Here is a 16,860-nt window from a genome sequence, read left to right on the forward strand (position 1 = left end):
TAGCCGTGTTTAGCCATGGGTAACCCGCCGAAATGGGGAAAGAAAAAGAGCAGTCGCTGCGGGGACGGGGACAAGGCCATTCACCGCACCGTGGAGCGGTGAATGGTCTTGTCTCCGCAGTGAGGCATCAAGGATCGCGCGGTCCCCGCAGCCCCTGCCCAACTGATCGATCTTAGCGAGCTCCCTCCCTTCACCTCACCTTAGTTTGCAGGCTTTCTTTTTCGGCAACCCGCACACTATCAAAGAGCCACGCACGTGGGGCTGCTCAGTGTTCAATCTTCTGCTCTGATGCAACCGGAAACAGGAAGTTGCAGCAGAGCAGAAGATTGAACACTGAGCAGCCGCGTGTGCGCGGCTCTTTGGGAAAGCGTGCAGGTCGCCAAAAAAGAAAGCCTGCAAACTAAGGTGAGGTGAAGGGAGGGAGCTGGCTAAACGCTACCGTCGATCAGGCGGGCGGGTGGGGACTGCGGGGACCGCGCGATCGCGCGTGTTCCCGGCTCACATTTTTTCTTTGTGTTTCTCTGTGATCACAGGAAGTGCTTGGAACTTTAAAAAGCAGAATGGAATTAACAGCTCTGTGTATATGTACGAAGAAAACAAAAGTCCTAGCACACATCTGCCCTTGAAGCACAATGTTGTTCTGTGCATAGAAATTAGCTTCACAAAAATTTTATGTGTGAAAAAAATTTTGTGAGGCTAATATTTACACACAGAACAGCATTCTAGTTCATGTGTAGGCGTGTGCTAGCACTTTTATTATTATTCTGATTTTTTGGACATGAACACAGTGCAGCTGCAATTACTGCAGAACTACTCATCTGTAGTTGCTAAAAGATTTGGGGCATTAAGACAGCTTAGAGCAGGGGTCTCAAAGTCCCTCCTTGAGGGCCGCAATCCAGTTGGGTTTTCAGGATATCCCCAATGAATATGCATGAAATCTATGTGCATGCACTGCTTCAATGCATATTCATTGAGGAACTCCTGAAAACCCGACTGGATTGCGGCCCTCAAGGAGGGACTTTGAGATCCCTGGCTTAGAGTTATTTAAAATGGGAGTGAAAGGGAAAAGGATTCTGGGCCAAGGGGATAAAGATGGAAAGAAAAACCCACAGCAGGAAAGAAGGGGGAGGACAGGCAGGTGAGCCAGATGCTGGAAGCAGTGGGGGGGGGGAGAAGAAAGAGGGAAAGAAGCTAGATGGGATTGAAAAGAAGAGACACACTGGTATGAAAGAGGAAGATAGGGGAAATCTGGACACAGGAAGGTAACAGAAAGAGGGCATGGGGCATAGGGACAGAGACATAAAGGGGACATGCCATGGGGATGGTATATGGACACAGGGGAGGGGGCAATGGCAGATACATAGGGGAGATATTAGAAATGGGGAAAATAGGAGCACAGAAGCGAGATGGTTTGTGGGGATGTGACAGGGACTGAGCTCGCAGGCTCCAGTGGCTTGCACAAATTACATTGTAACGTGCCACGAAAATAAGAGGGAGGCAGGTAGATAGATAGGCTACGCGAGAGGAGCTGAAGGGTGGTAGAAAGGAACAGATGGCAAAGGAGGGAGGGAAGGGTGGTGGTGGAAAGGAATAGAACAGACATTGAAGGAGGGTGGAGAGGAACAGACCCTGAAGGGAAATGTGGAAGACAGAGTGGGGAGAAGATGCTGGAAGGGAAGAAGACAGATGCCAGACTACGGGGGAGCGGAGGGAAGAAGATGGGTGCTAGACCAATTGGGGGGGGGGGGGGTGAAGGGAGAGGCACAGTAACAGCAAATGGAAGACGCAGAGAGAAGACACACAGTAGATGGAAGGAACACAGAAGCGTGGGATGAACACAGAAGATTTAGAATCAGAAAATAATATTAAAGATTGAACTAGGCCAGTTACTGGGCAGACTTGTACGGTCTGCGTCTATGTATGGCCGTTTGGAGGAGGATGGGAAGGGGAGGGCTTCAATGGCTGGGAGGGTGTAGATGGGCTGGAGTAAGTCTTAACAGAGATTTCGGCAGTTGGAACCCAAGCACAGCCGGCTGATTGGCACCATGCATTATTGTTTTGGCATGAGTCGGCTTTGAAAAGGGGGGCATCCTCTTTCTGTAAATTGGCAATCATGGCTTCCCGTTTGGTGTTGGCCTCCAAGTGGAATCAACCAGGGCTCCTTGGCAGTCAGTGGAACGGAAGTTGCACCAGTGGCAGCTACTGTATCACCTTACCGCTCTCCAGCATGGTAAACGCCATGGTTATGCACACATCTGGCATAATTTTCACCTGTTCACTTAATCTAATCTAATCTAATCCTTAAGATGTATACCGCATCATCTCCACTTTCGTAGAGCTCGACGCGGTTTACAGTAGGAGAAATAGGAAAGAACTACAACAGAGGGTTAGAGGTAGAAGTGTGAAGAAAATTTACAGAACTTGGGATGCCAAGATATAAGAGTTTCCTTGATTCCTAAGTTGGAGGGAGACTTATATTTTTTGAGAAAAGCCAGGTTTTCAGATGTTTGCGGAAAACTTGGAGAGAGCTCAAGTTCCGAAGAGGGGAGATAAGGTTGTTCCAGAGCTCAGTGATTTTGAAGTGGAGGGAGGTCCCTAGCTTTCCTGTGTGGGAAATACCTTTTAGCGAGGGGAAGGATAGTTTTAATTTGTGGGAGGATCTGGTGGTATTAGGGTTTGAGGAATTCCAAGAAAGAGGGATAAAGGGAGGGAGGATACCATATAGGATTTTGAAAGTTAAACAGGCGCATTTATAGTGGATCCTGGCAATTAGCAGAAGCCAGTGGAGCTTGGCCAGGAGCGGGGAGACATGGTCAAATTTACTTTTAGCGAAGATGAGCTTGGCCGCGGCATTCTGAATCTGTTGGAATCTGTGGAGGTTTTTCTTAGTTAGGCTTAAGTAGATAGAGTTGCAATAGTCCAATCTGGAGAGGATGATGGATTGGACAAGGAGGGTAAAATGTTTTTGATGGAAGCAGGATCTAACTTTCCTCAGCATGTGAAGCATCGTATACCTAGATTTCCAAAAAGCCTTTGACAAGGTGCCTCACGAGCGTCTACTCCGGAAACTAAAGAACCATAGGGTGGACGGAGATGTGCATAGATGGATCAGAAACTGGTTGGCGGGTAGGAAACAGAGGGTAGGGGTGAAGGGCCACTACTCGGACTGGAAGAGGGTCACAAGTGGTGTTCCACAGGGCTCGGGGCTCGGGCCACTACTATTTAATATATTCATAAATGATCTAGAAATAGGGACGACGTGTGAGATAATAAAATTTGCAGACGACACCAAACTATTCAGTGGAGCTCGGACTAAAGAGGACTGCGAAGAATTGCAAAGGGACCTGAATAAACTAGGGGAATGGGCGACAAGATGGCAGATGAAGTTCAACGTTGAGAAATGTAAAGTACTGCATGTGGGAAGCAGAAACCTGAGGTACAACTATACGATGGGAGGGATGTTATTGAATGAGAGTACCCAGGAAAGGGACTTAGGGGTAATGGTGGACATGATAATGAAGCCGATGGCACAGTGCGCAGCGGCCGCTAAGAAAGCAAATAGAATGCTAGGTATAATCAAGAAGGGTATCACAACCAGGACGAAAGAAGTTATCCTGCCGTTGTATCGGGCGATGGTGCGCCCGCATCTGGAATACTGCGTCCAATATTGGTCGCCGTACCTTAAGAAGGATATGGCGATACTCGAGAGGGTTCAGAGGAGAGCGACACGTCTGATAAAAGGGATGGAAAACCTTCCATATGCTGAGAGATTGGAGAAACTGGGTCTCTTTTCCCTGGAGAAGAGGAGACTTAGAGGGGATATGATAGAGACTTATAAGATCATGAAGGGCATAGAGAGAGTAGAGAGGGACAGATTCTTCACACTTTCAAAAAATAAAAGAACAAGAGGGCATCTGGAAAAGTTGAAAGGGGACAGATTCAAAACAAATGCTAGGAAGTTCTTCTTTACCCAACGTGTGGTGGACACCTGGAATGCGCTTCCAGAGAATGTAATAGGGCAGAGTACGGTACTGGGATTTAAGAAAGGATTGGACAGTTTCCTGCTGGAAAAGAGGAAAGAAGGGTATAAATAGAGGATTTATGCACAGGTCCTGGACCTGTTGGGCCGCCGCGTGAGCGGACTGCTGGGCATGATGGACCTCAGGTCTGACCCAGCAGAGGCATTGCTTATGTTCTTATGAAAAAGCATTTTTTTTACCAAGGATTGGAGGTGGTCATTGAAGGACAATGTTGTATATTTGCTGTTTTGTTAGGGAGGTGGTGCCTTCTGGGTATGGGTAAGTCATTGAGGGTTTTCTTTCTGGGGGGGGGGGGGCTACACTATGCTATGATATGGTATTGTGGGCTTGGGGATCTGTCACGGGAGGCGGGTGGGGGAGGGAGGTGCTCTGCTATGATTCTGTTTCTGTGCAACTATGTCTCCACTGGTAGATTGATGTGATTTTGGCTTGTTCTCTTGTTCTTGTTATGGGGGGCATGTCTTCTGCAAGAGCTTTTGTATGAGCTATTGTATGAGCCTCTATTGTCTGTTTGCATATTGTATGTTCTGCATTACTGGTGTGTGCATATTTTCAATAAAAGCTTTAATTATTAAAAAAAATAATAATAATCTTTAATTTTACCTTTAAAAGCCATTTTTATCACATGAACTTACAGCCAGAATTCAAAATTAGACTAAAGCAGCTCCTGTAAAGATATTTCACTGCTAAATTATACTTTTTGGGTGGAATTCTCTATAGGCAATTTGTAGCATCAGCAGCAAAAAAGAAAAATCAATTACATATTTTGTAGGTATATTATTTCCTCAGTGATACTCCTCAATTTTGGTTTCTGGTTATTTAACTGATTAATTGCCACTGTTGGCTTTTCTTTGTTTTGGTTGTCTTGTTGTTTCGTTAGAGCATAAGAATATATTGGATCAGACCAATGGTCCATGTAACCAAGAAACATGCTTCCAACAGTGGCAATCCAGGTCACAAGTACCTAGCAGAATCCCAGTGCTTTGAAAATGAACCTCTATGTTTTGAGCTGTGTTTTTATTTTTTTTTTGTTTGATTTTTTAATATGACAATCAGAACTGTATACAATACTCAAGATGAAGTCACACCATGGAGTGACACAGAAGCATTATAATATTCTTTGCTTTATTTTCTATCCTTTCCCTAATAATTTCTAGAATTCTTTTTGCTTTTTTGGCCACTGTGCAGACGATTTCACTGTATTGTCCATGATTATACAAAGGCATAAGAACATAAGAATTGCTGCTGCTGGGTCAGACCGGTGGTCCTCACGCGGCGGCCCTCTTGTCAAAGATCAGCGCTCTAACTGAGACTAGCCCTACCTGCGTACGTTCTGGTTTAGCAGGAACTTGTCTAACTTTGTCTTGAATCCCTGGAGGGTGTTCTCCCCTATGACAGACTCCGGAAGAGCGTTCCAGTTTTCTACCACTCTCTGGATGAGAAAGAACTTTCTTATGTTCGTACGGAATCTATCCCCTTTCAATTTTAGAGTGCCCTCTCGTTCTCCCTACCTTGGAGAGGATGAACAATCTGTCCTTATCTACCAAGTCTATTCCCTTCAGTACCTTGAATGTTTCGATAATGTCCCCTTTCAATCTCCTCGGTTCGAGGGAGAAGAGGCCCAGTTTCTTTAGTCTTTCGCTGTACGACAACTCCTCCAGTCCCTTAACCATCTTAGTCGCTCTTCTCTGAACCCTTTCGAGTAGTACTGTGTATATATAGATTATATATAGGTATATATAGATTTTGCTCTGTTCATTCTTTATTTATTTATGTATTCATTTTATTCGATTTATATCCCGTCCTCCCCAAGGAGCCCAGAACAGGTTACATACTGTGTTTCCCCAAAAATAAGACAGTGTCTTATATTCATTTGGGGCCCAAAAAAGGCACTTATTTTCAGGTAGGGCTTATTTTTTTCATGTACATGATTATCTCTCCCTTCCTCTCCTTAACCCTAATTATTCTTCTTTGCTTTCTCCCACTTGTGCAACATCTTTCCTCCTCTCTTACCCATCCCCTTGTGCCTTCCCTCTGCAGCATCTTTCTATCCTTCCATCCTTCCCATCCCCCTGTGCAGCAGAACCCTTTGCCCAGCTTCCATCCTTCCCTCCCACCCCTCATGCAGAAGAACCCTTGAGCACCTGCCGCCACGCAACCTATGACCCTCCATCCAACCGATCCCCGCCGACTGTGACCATAAATACCTTGCTGCAGAGGAGCGTCGGGCCAGCAGCACTCACAGGCTGCTTCAAGGCCTTCTCATTGGGGCCGTCTGTGTACTGATGACGGCCCCAGCGAGAAAGCTGCAAAGAAGCCTGTGAGTGCTGCTGGCCCGACGCTCTTCTGCAGCAAGGTATTTATGGTCGCGGTCGGCGGGGATCGGTTGGGAGGGAAGGATGGAGGGTCAGCGGGGGTTTGGCTGCGCAGCGGAGGCGGTGGTGGGGGAAACGCAGCTACCTACGACTAGGGCTTACCCCGAAAATCATGTTAGGGCTTTTTTTTGGGGGTAGGTCTTATTTTCAGGGAAAGACGGTAGTAACAAACAAGTCACATAACAATTAACCACAAGGAACAGAAGACTAAGACAATAGGGAAAGTGAAATGTGTCTAGTTCAATTGTTCTGGATTAGCAGACACTTATAGCCTGAAGCATGCACAGGGAGAGTGTCAGTTGAAAATCTATTAAGAATACAGTGGTTTAGGAGTAACACTCTGAATGCTAGCTTGTCCTGAGGAGTCAGGCGATGAGATAGGTTTTTATTGCTTTTCTTTTTTTTTTTTTTTTTTTTTTTTGGGATCAGATGAGGTTTTGTCTTTTTTTTATTTATTTATTTATAATTTTATACATTATTCCCAAGCATAAACATCTTGTACAGTAAGATTGTATTAAAACAAATGAAGAAAAAGAAAACAAATTACAATACAATATAGAAGATATTAAATATCATATCTATTCCTTATTTAAGTTTTTTATTGAATTTTTTTTCCATTTAACAACAAGTGTCATAAATTTTCATACAATTATCTTAACAATACACTTGATATTTTTATAATATATTTTATATATAACATTTCTTGTCTTATTTTTCTTATGGTTTTATATATCATATAATTGTAATTATTTTTCTTATAAAGTTATACAATATATATATTGTAATGATTTTATCAATTATTATTTAAATATGAACCTTTCCCCCTCCCTTTATTACGTTATTTTCATGTAAGAATATCATCTATTATCTCCCCCCCTCCTTCTTTATACTATTTTCTAAAGCTCAAAAGTCCACTAAGGGATTTGATGTTAGGAGAGTAGATGATTCCAGTACTTTGGTAAGAAGTGAGAGTATGACCTTTGTCTGGCACTTTCTAGTTGGAGACTCCAACTGGGGTTATTTGAAGACATGTTTCATCTTGGGAGTGGAGGGTTCTGTTTGGGACATAAGGTGGGAGTTTGGCTGATGTGTAAGCTGAGTGCCATGCTGTGTAAGGACTTGAACCGCAAGTACTGCACCTTTGAAGATGCAACGTTTGGCTGTGGGTAGCCAGTGGGCTAGTGCTTGGGATACTGAATTGCAGGTGCTTTAATGTGGCGAGACCTTCTGTGCGTTGTTCTAATCTTTAATTTCAATAAAGATATTGAATTAAAGAGAAACTAGACAAATGGTCAGTTTTCTGTCAGCAAATATAATTTCATTCTGTGTCAGAGATCAGATGCACAGAAAACAGATCAGATCAATCTGATTAGAAGAAGGTTTGCTAGTGCCCTCTAACAAATCTGTCATAACCCACGCATGTGGGCACCGATGACTGACAGTGCCTTAAAAATAACTGGATTTATAATTAAAATAATTTTTAAAAATACTATTATAATAATGATTTTTATAAATATTTTCTTCTTTTTTCCCCCTTCCCCTTTTACTAAGCCAAGGTATGACTCACTGCCCCTTTTATGAAGGTCTCACCACATTAAAGCCCTGTTTTACTAAGCCACAGTAGAGGTTTCTACCACGGCCCAGAGCGTTAAATGCTCCGATGCTCAATTCCTTTGAGTGTTGGAGCAGCAGCAGAGCATTTAGCACCCTGGGCCTTGGTAAAAAACCTCTACTGTGGCTTAGTAAAAGAGGGCTTTAATGTGGTGAGACCTTCATAAAAGGGGCAATGAGTTATGCCCAATAAATGCAGCAAGTGGGCCAGATTCTATAAGAAAAAGCTCTGTTTAAAATGGTGTTCTTGCTTTTGCTGGAAATGTGATTGCATCAATTTTTTCTGTAGAACTGAATGTGATGTACCCTATTGACAAGGAGCAGTAATTGCCAGATAAGTTATATTTATACAAGGCCTGACAAATTCACAAACTCGTCCTAGAAAATGTGCTACTTATCTCATTGCTGAATATCACTATGGTCACCTTCGAAGTACTCCTCTTGGGAAGCTATGCACTGACGTCAGTGTCTAGTCCACCCTTCAAAGCAATTTTGGAACTCTTTTTCTGAAATGTCCATCAGAACTTTCATCGTATTACCCTTGATGTCCTGAAAGTCTTCCTTTCAATATTTTCTTGATCTTTGGGTAAAGAAAAAAGTCTGGGGGCCAGATCAGGTGAGTAGGGAGGGTGTTCCAATACATTTATCTGTTTTCTGGCTAAAAACTTCCTCATAGACAGTGTATTATCGTGCATTATTGTGATGCAAGAGCCACAAGTTGTTGGCAAAAAGATCAGATCGTTTTCATGCAACCTTTTCTGCACTTCCAAATAGTAAACTTGGTTAACTGTTTGCCCAGTTGGAACAAATTCATAATGAACAATCCTTCTGATATCAATAAAGGTTAGCAACATCATTTTGACTCTAGATTTGAACTGGCAGAACTTCTTTGGTCGTGGAGAATTGGCTGACTTCCACTGTGCACTTTGACGCTTTGTTTAAGGGTCTTATTGGAACACTCATGTTTCATCACTAGTGATAAAATAGCCCAAAACATCATCTTGCCTCTCAAAAGGTGTTGGCAAACTTCAACTTTCCTTTGCTTTTGTTCATCAGTGAGCTCCTTCGAGACCATTTTTGCATATACCTTTCTCATGCTAAGATTTTCAGTTTTTAAAATGATTTATTTACTGTATTCATAAGAACAAACATAAGAACATAAGAAATGCCTGCACTGGATCAGACCTTGGGTCCATCTAGTCCGGCGATCCGCACACGCGGAGGCCCAGCCATGCCTACCCTGGCGAATACCTTAGTTACTCGTATCCCTCAATGTGTCTTTCAAGAAGATGTGCATCCAACTTGCCCTTAAATCCTTGAATGATGGTTTTCTCCACAACTTCTTCCGGGAGAGCGTTCCAGGCGTTCACTACTCGCTGTGTGAAGCAGAACTTTCTGACATTTGTCCCGGCCCTGTTCCCCCACAGCTTCAGTTCATGACCTCTTGTCCAAGTCACCTTTGACAATGTGAATAAAGTTTTGTTTCCTGCTCTCTTTTGTCGAATTCTTTCAGTATTTTAAAAGTCTCTATCAGATCCCCTCACAGTCTCCTCTTCTCGAGGGTGAATAATCCTAGTTTTCTGAGGCGATCTTTGTAGCTCAAGTTCTCCATACCTTTTACAAGCTTCGTCGCTCGCCTCTGCACCCTCTCCAGTAGTATTATATCCTTCTTTAGGTAGGGAGACCAATGTTGGATACAGTATTCCAAGTGTGGTCTTACTATCGCTCCGTAAAGCAGCATTATGACATCCTCTGATCTACTTGTGATACCCTTCTTTATCATGCCCAACATCCTGTTTGCTTTTTTTGCCGCCGCTGTACATTGAGCCGACGACTTCAGGGTCCTATCTATCATTATCCCCAGGTCCTTTTCTTGTTCGCTTTTGCCCAAAGTTATATCAAACAAAGTATACTGGTGCTCCTTGTTTTTCCTGCCCAGGTGCATCACTTTGCATTTTTCTACATTAAACTTCATTTGCCACTTCTCTGCCCATTTCTCTAGTTGTCTCAAATCTCTCTGGAGTTCCTCACTGTCCATCTGTGACCTGATTGCCCGACACAGCTTTGTGTCATCAGCAAACTTGATGATTTCACTGGTCGTTTCTTCTTCCAGGTCATTTATGAAAATATTGAATAAGATGGGCCCAAGAACCAAACCCTGAGGCACTCCGCTAGTTACTTTCTCCCAGTCCGAGAACTTCCCATTTACGCTCACCCTCTATCTTCTGTCTTCCAGCCTTTTTCCTATCCATCTTAGTATGTCCCCTCCTATTCCATGACTTTGTAATTTTCACTTGCACTTGTTACAGCAACATGGAAAGTATTAATTTTCCAGAGGAAAAAGAAAAATAGAAAAACCAAGAAATTTTTATCTCCTAAATAGTCCACAATAAGAGGGGAGTGAGCTCACAATAAAAGGAGTATGAAGTGAAGAAGAACAAAGAGAAATAAAGCATAATTTTAGCTAGATTGTGAGCCTTCGGGACAGTTAGAGAACTTCCAAATACCTATCTTTATTTATTTTTATTTTATTGTATCTTTAATGCATCTTTACTGTAAACCGCTTAGAACCTCACGGTATAGCGGTATACAAGAAATAAAATAAAATTTAAATTAAATTAAGTGCATCCACACAATTCCAGTGATATATCTCTTACTTGACCATTTTACACTTCGCTTCAAAAAACTTTCTTGAGATCAATAAAAGATTTCAACTTTTCAGGAATTTTAAAAAAGCCATAATTCAAGCCACCCAAACGTATCAAGCATTTACATGGATAAAACAACTTTAAATAAGACCCCCGGATCCAAAACTTCCTGTTTAAGGTTTAAAACAAAAACCTATGACTTTCTTGCATCACTTTAGTCACATCTGGGAAGACACCAAGATTTTCAGTTAAGATTTTCCTGTTTCTCAAATGATGTTTACTTGGTCTGCTATGCTTCTCACAGTCAGCTAATTTTGACACACAATTTGATTAATTTTTGGAATGTTTCATCAGTTCTGCTTGTTACTGACAACTTTGACCTTTCTTCTTCAGTGACGCTTTCTCTAGCTTCAGAAAAACTTTTAATCCATTTGTACACTGCTGTTTTCTTTATGGCATTATCCCCATAAACATGTTTCTGATTTTATTTCCACTCTTGCCAAGTTTAACAAGAAATTTAATGTTTCTTCGTTGTTCTAATTCAAGCTCTGACATTCTTGCAACGGCACACAAAAACATGCAACAACAATAATGAACGCCACTCAGCAAGACACCACCACACTTCGACATGAACTCAGCTGTGAGACACTGATATACCAAGGTTATGAAACCTTATTGAGTTGTTTGTACAGTACTGCCAACATAAGCACATGGAGGCAAGTTCTCAAACTTGTCAGACCTCGTATACCGTTTTTGAAAAGATATTTTGCTTAAAATTATGAGGATAAAGCCTAAAGACTGGACACAATTAAGGCTGGGTTTTACTAAACGGTGTTAGAGATTTTTTAGCATGGGCCAGCGAGGTAAATGCTCTGATGCTCATAAGAATTCAAAGCAACATTATCTCATATGTTTTGGGAATGCCCTTTGATTCACAGTTTTTGGTCAGAGGTTTTTTCCAAAGTCAGTAGTATGTGGCAGGTATAATGGCATTGTAATAGCTATAGCCTATTTGGGATTTTTGATATTCAACACCCGATACCTAAAGTTATAAAGGTTTTTTGAAAAGAGTGATTCTTATGGGATTAAAAGCTATTCTCTACTTATGGATAAGATCTACAGGTCCGACTTATGGTCACTGAAGAGCTCGTGTGTTACATCTTGTGTTCATGGAGGTTATGTCTGTTTCTGATAGGGATATGAAACAGGGTAGAATGTTACTAGTGACTTGGCAACCATTTTTAAATACAATTACCCCCCCCCCCCCCATTGTTCGAAGTCGTGTTTTATTAGGTAGACCTTAATTGTTCTCTATGCAGTCCTGGGAAGGGGAGTGGGTGGGTTTTTTTGTTAGTTATGTAGTTTTTCTTCTATTATAATTGTATCTGAAACACAGTTGAGTTCACTTAATTATTCTAAGATATGTTTACTTTTTATATTTATCTGTTATACATGATTACTTTTACATTCATCTATTGTACATAATTGTTTTACTATTTTATTTAATAAAAATAATATATGAAGTTAGAATTCTTTGCGCATTGGAGCATTTACCTTGCCAGTCCATGCTAAAAACCTCTAGCACAGTTTAGTAAAAAGAGCCCTACAGCAGTAAATGAATGTGCTCTGTTCAAGGACTACTGTATTTTTTCCTCCTTAAGACGCACCTGACCATAAGATGCAACCTAAATTTAGAGGAAGAAAACAAGAAAAAAAACATTCTGAACCAAATTCTCCCTGCCAGGCTCTGCACCCAACCACACACTCATTGCCAGGCTCTGCACCCTGTCCCCCATCCCTGCCAGGCTCTGCACCCTGTCCCTCCTCTGGTGGTCTAGTGGTAGGCTGAGACAGGGCACAGGGTGGGCAGGGAAAGGGCACAGATGTCAAAGCAGATGACTTTTTAAAATATGCAATGTCACCTCAGTAACAACTATAGGAAAATAGACAAATATAGGGCAAAATATAGACATCAGATATAAATTATCCAAACTGACACATTTTGATTACTAAATTGCAAATAAAATCATTTTTCCTACCTTTGTTGTCTGGTGATTTTTTCTTTATTTCCTTCCTTCTTTCTTTCCTTCCTTCCTTTCATCCTCAGGCCCAATAAATGTCCCTTCTTCCCTCCCTCCTATGTTCCCCTCACTGCCTTTGTCATCTTCTCCCCCCACCTCAGGCCCAACAATTGTCCCTTCCTCCCACCTATGTTCCCCTCACTGCCTTTCAGCCTGTCCTCTTCCGCCCCCCCTCCCCCCTGTGCCTGCGTTTAATCCCGGCACTTCCTTCGTTGGACAGCTGTGGCAGTGAGCCCCCCCAGCAGTGAGCTTCCCCCTCCTGTACCTGTTTTTAATCCCAGTACTTCCTTCGCCAGACAGCTGCAGCAGGGAGAGGCAGAGCGGCGAACAAGGCAGGCACATTTGCCTGGTCCCACATGCCTGCCTGAGTGGAGCCACATATTATGCAGGAGAAAGCAATGGCAAACCACTCCAAGAAAGATTACAGGATGGATTCCTCACTGTCTCTGTTGCCATATGTCAGTGACATAATCCATCTATCCATAGTCTACATTGAATAGTATATCTTTTTGGGGAATTACTATATGGTTGGTGTGTTCTAGAGGTTCTTGTGGTATTAAAGCTTTCACTTCCTTCAAGACAAGAAATATGCATCTTAAAAATAAATATCCCAGCTTTAAACAAAGGATACATCAGAAATGTGAAGACATCCTACTAACCTCTTAGGTTCCGGATGAAATCTTCCAGCATCATCTTCCGGTCAGGTTTGATGTTAGGGCTGTACATGTCTGTATTGAGCAGGATGACAGCAAACGCCAAAATGAAGATGGTGTCGGGATTATGGAATTGCTGGACCACTTCTGGGTTACACATGCAGTACCGCTGGCTGAAGAATGGTGAAATTTAAAAACAATTGGAACTGTTACTATAGAATGCTGCCCTGCCCTGAATCTTCTATACCGGTGTTCTTCAACCGCCAGTCTGCAAACATTTCCTGTTGGTCTGTGAAGAATTAGTGTCCCCTGCATGCGCGTGTATCTTCCTTTCAGCTTGGCTGCTCCTTATCTTCAGTGCCATCTGAACTTGTTTGCCAGGACAGCACACAGTGGCTCTTTCACGCTGCACGTAACTGACCTGGAACCAGAACCGGGTCAGCAGCATGCAGCACACAAGACCTGCTGCGTGCTGTCTCGGCAAACAAGTGCAGCTGATACTGAAGATAAGGAGCAGCCAAGCCGGAAGGAAGATGGACACGTGCTTGCAGGGACACTGACCCAGCTTCGGCAGAGGCTGGACAGCTCTGAACAAGTAAAGGAGAAAAGAAGGGGGAGGAGCACATTGGGACATGGGAGGGACATGAATTTGGGACAAAGGTTGGAAGGCAGGGAGGAGAACACAAACTCAGGGCACAGAAGGAAGGGAGGAGGCATGAACTTGGGACACAAGGGAGGGAATAGAAAGGGAGAATTGTTGGGGATGAGTGTGTATGTGAGAGGAAAAGATGGCGCACACTAGGATAGGAAGAAAGGAAAATTGTTGTAGAGAGAGAGAGGAGTCAGGAAGTCCTGAATATGTATACCCTAGAGCAGTGGTTCCCAAACCTGTCCTGGGGGACCCCCAGCCAGTCAGGTTTTCAAGATATCCCTAATGAATATGCATGAGAGAGATTTGCATACCTGTCACTTCCATTATATGCAAATCTCTCTCATGCATATTCATTAGGGATATCTTGAAAACCTGACTGGCTGGGGGTCCCCCAGGACAGGTTTGGGAACCACTGCCCTATAAGAACAGAAGGACAAGGGAGATATGATTCAGACATTCAAATACTTGAAGGGTATTAACATAGAACAAAATCTTTTCCAGAGAAAGGAAAATGGTAAAACCAGACGACATAATTTGAGGTTGAGGGGTGGTAGATTCAAGAGCAATGTTAGGAAATTCTACTTTACAGAGAGGGTGGTGGATGCCTGGAATGCGCTCCTGAGAGAGGTGGTGGAGAGGAAATGGTGACTGAGTTCAAAGAAGCGTGGGATGAACACAGAGGATCTAGAATCAGAAAATAATATTAAATATTGAACTAAGGCCAGTACTGGGCATATTAGCCTGGTCTGTGTCTGCATATGGCCATATGGGGGAGGATAGGCTGGAGAGGGCTTCGATGGCTGGGAGGGTTTAGATAGGCTAGAGTAGGTTTTAACGGAGATTTTGGCAGTTGGAATCCTAGCACAGTACCAGATAGAGCTTTGGATTCTTGCCCAGAAATAGCTAAGAAGAAAAAATTAAAAAAATTTAAATTGAATCAGGTTGGGCAGACTGGATGGACCATTCGGGTCTTTATCTGCTGTCATCTACTATGTTACTATGTTAGAAAGGACGCTGGGAAGCAGTGATCACAATATGATCCGCTTCGATCTGGACGCAGGGGAGAAACATTGGTCCAGAACAACGGCCACGGGAATTACGAAAGGATGAGACTCATGGTGGGGAAAAAGATTGAGAAGAGGATAAGCACTGTAAAAATGCTAGAGCAAGCTTGGTCCTTTTTTAAGGACACAGTTACCGAGGCACAAAATCTATATATACCGTGTATCAACAAAGGATCCAAGAGGCTCACTGTAGAGGTGAAGGAAGCGATCAGAGACAAGAAAACTTTAAGGAATGGAAAGGGTCAAAAATGGATGAAAACTGGAATAAGCATAAACAACTTCAATGCAGGTGCTATAAGGTGGTAAAAGAGGCCAAAAGAGACTACAAGTTAAAAATAGCCAAGGAGGCAAAAAAACTTCAGGCTGTTCTTTCAATATATTAAGGGGAAACAACCCGCAAAGGAAGCGGTGGTATCGTTGGATGACCTTGGAATAAAGGGAGTGCTAAAGGAGGACAAAGAAATCACAGACAACCTGAACACATTTTTTGCATCTGTATTTACCGAAGAAGATATACACAGCATACCGGAACCCATCAGGCTATATATTGGAAACAAAGACGGGAAACTGACAGGGTTGATGGTTAGTTTAGAAGAGGTATGCAGGCAGATTGATAGGCTTAAGAGCGATAAATCCCCAGGACTGGATGGCATCCATCCAAGGGTCATCAAGGAACTGAAAGGGACTATAGCTGGAGGAGTTGCATACAGAGAAACTGGGCCTCTTCTCCTTTGAAAATAGGAGACTGAGAGGGGACATGATCGAAACATTCAAGATAAAGTAGATAAAGACAGGTTGTTCACCTTCTCCAAGGTAGAGAGAATGAGAATGGTAAAACCAGAGGACATAATTTGAGGTTGAGGGGTGGTAGATTCAAGAGCAATGTTAGGAAATTCTACTTTACAGAGAGGGTGGTGGATGCCTGGAATGCGCTCCCGAGAGAGGTGGTGGAGAGGAAAAGGTGACTGAGTTCAAAGAAGCGTGGGATGAAAACAGAGGATCTAGAATCGGAAAATAATATTAAATATTGAACTAAGGCCAGTACTGGGCAGACTTGCATGGTCTGTGTCTGTATATGGCCATTTGGGGGAGGATTGGCTGGAAAGGGCTTCAATGGCTGGGAGGGTGTAGATGGGCTGGAGTAGGTTTTGACGGAGATTTCGGCAGTTGGAACCCAAGCACAGTACTATGTAGAGTTTTGGATTCTTGCCCAGAAATATCTAAGAAGAAAAAATTTAAATTGAATCAGGTTGGGCAGACTGGATGGACCATTCAGGTCTTTATCTGCCGTCATCTACTATGTTATGTTATCAGGGTGGGATAAGAGGTAAAGAGAAAGAAAAGGAAAAAAAATAAGAATTGAATCCAGCAAATGGAGAAAAATTAGAATACAGGAATATTTAGCCTTAATCCTAGAATAATTCTTTTGTCTATATCGCAAAGGCATCCTCAGCTTGAATTGGGTGGATCTGGGGGGCAGGACAGGGTGAAGTTGGGGGCAGGGCTACAAGTCTTCTTTTTTAACTTGAAAAATACGGTAACCCTGGGTCAGACCAATGGTCCATCTAGCCCAGATTGTAGACTTTTCCTCCAGGAACTTGTCCAACCCTTTTTTAAACTCAGCTACATTAATTGCTGTTACTACATCCTCTGACAATGAGTTCCAGAGCTTAAGGGGCTCATAATCAAAACTTAAACATGTCTAAAAACCTGCCCAAGTTGGCACTTGGATGACC

General features: G+C 42.8%; 1 protein-coding gene across 2 annotated transcripts in view; it reads right to left on the reverse strand.

The window, feature by feature from the left end:
- The window catches only part of IQSEC3 (IQ motif and Sec7 domain ArfGEF 3), a 225,807-nt gene that overhangs the window by 61,242 nt on the left and 147,705 nt on the right, over positions 1–16,860 (reverse strand). For both annotated transcript variants that reach the window (XM_033953076.1, XM_033953075.1), the window contains exon 7: positions 13,415–13,581. In XM_033953076.1, the coding sequence (XP_033808967.1) occupies positions 13,415–13,581 (167 nt within the window). The remainder of the gene's footprint in view (positions 1–13,414; positions 13,582–16,860) is intronic.

Source organism: Geotrypetes seraphini, chromosome 7 (assembly GCF_902459505.1).
Source record: "Geotrypetes seraphini chromosome 7, aGeoSer1.1, whole genome shotgun sequence".
Lineage (NCBI taxonomy): Eukaryota > Metazoa > Chordata > Amphibia > Gymnophiona > Dermophiidae > Geotrypetes > Geotrypetes seraphini.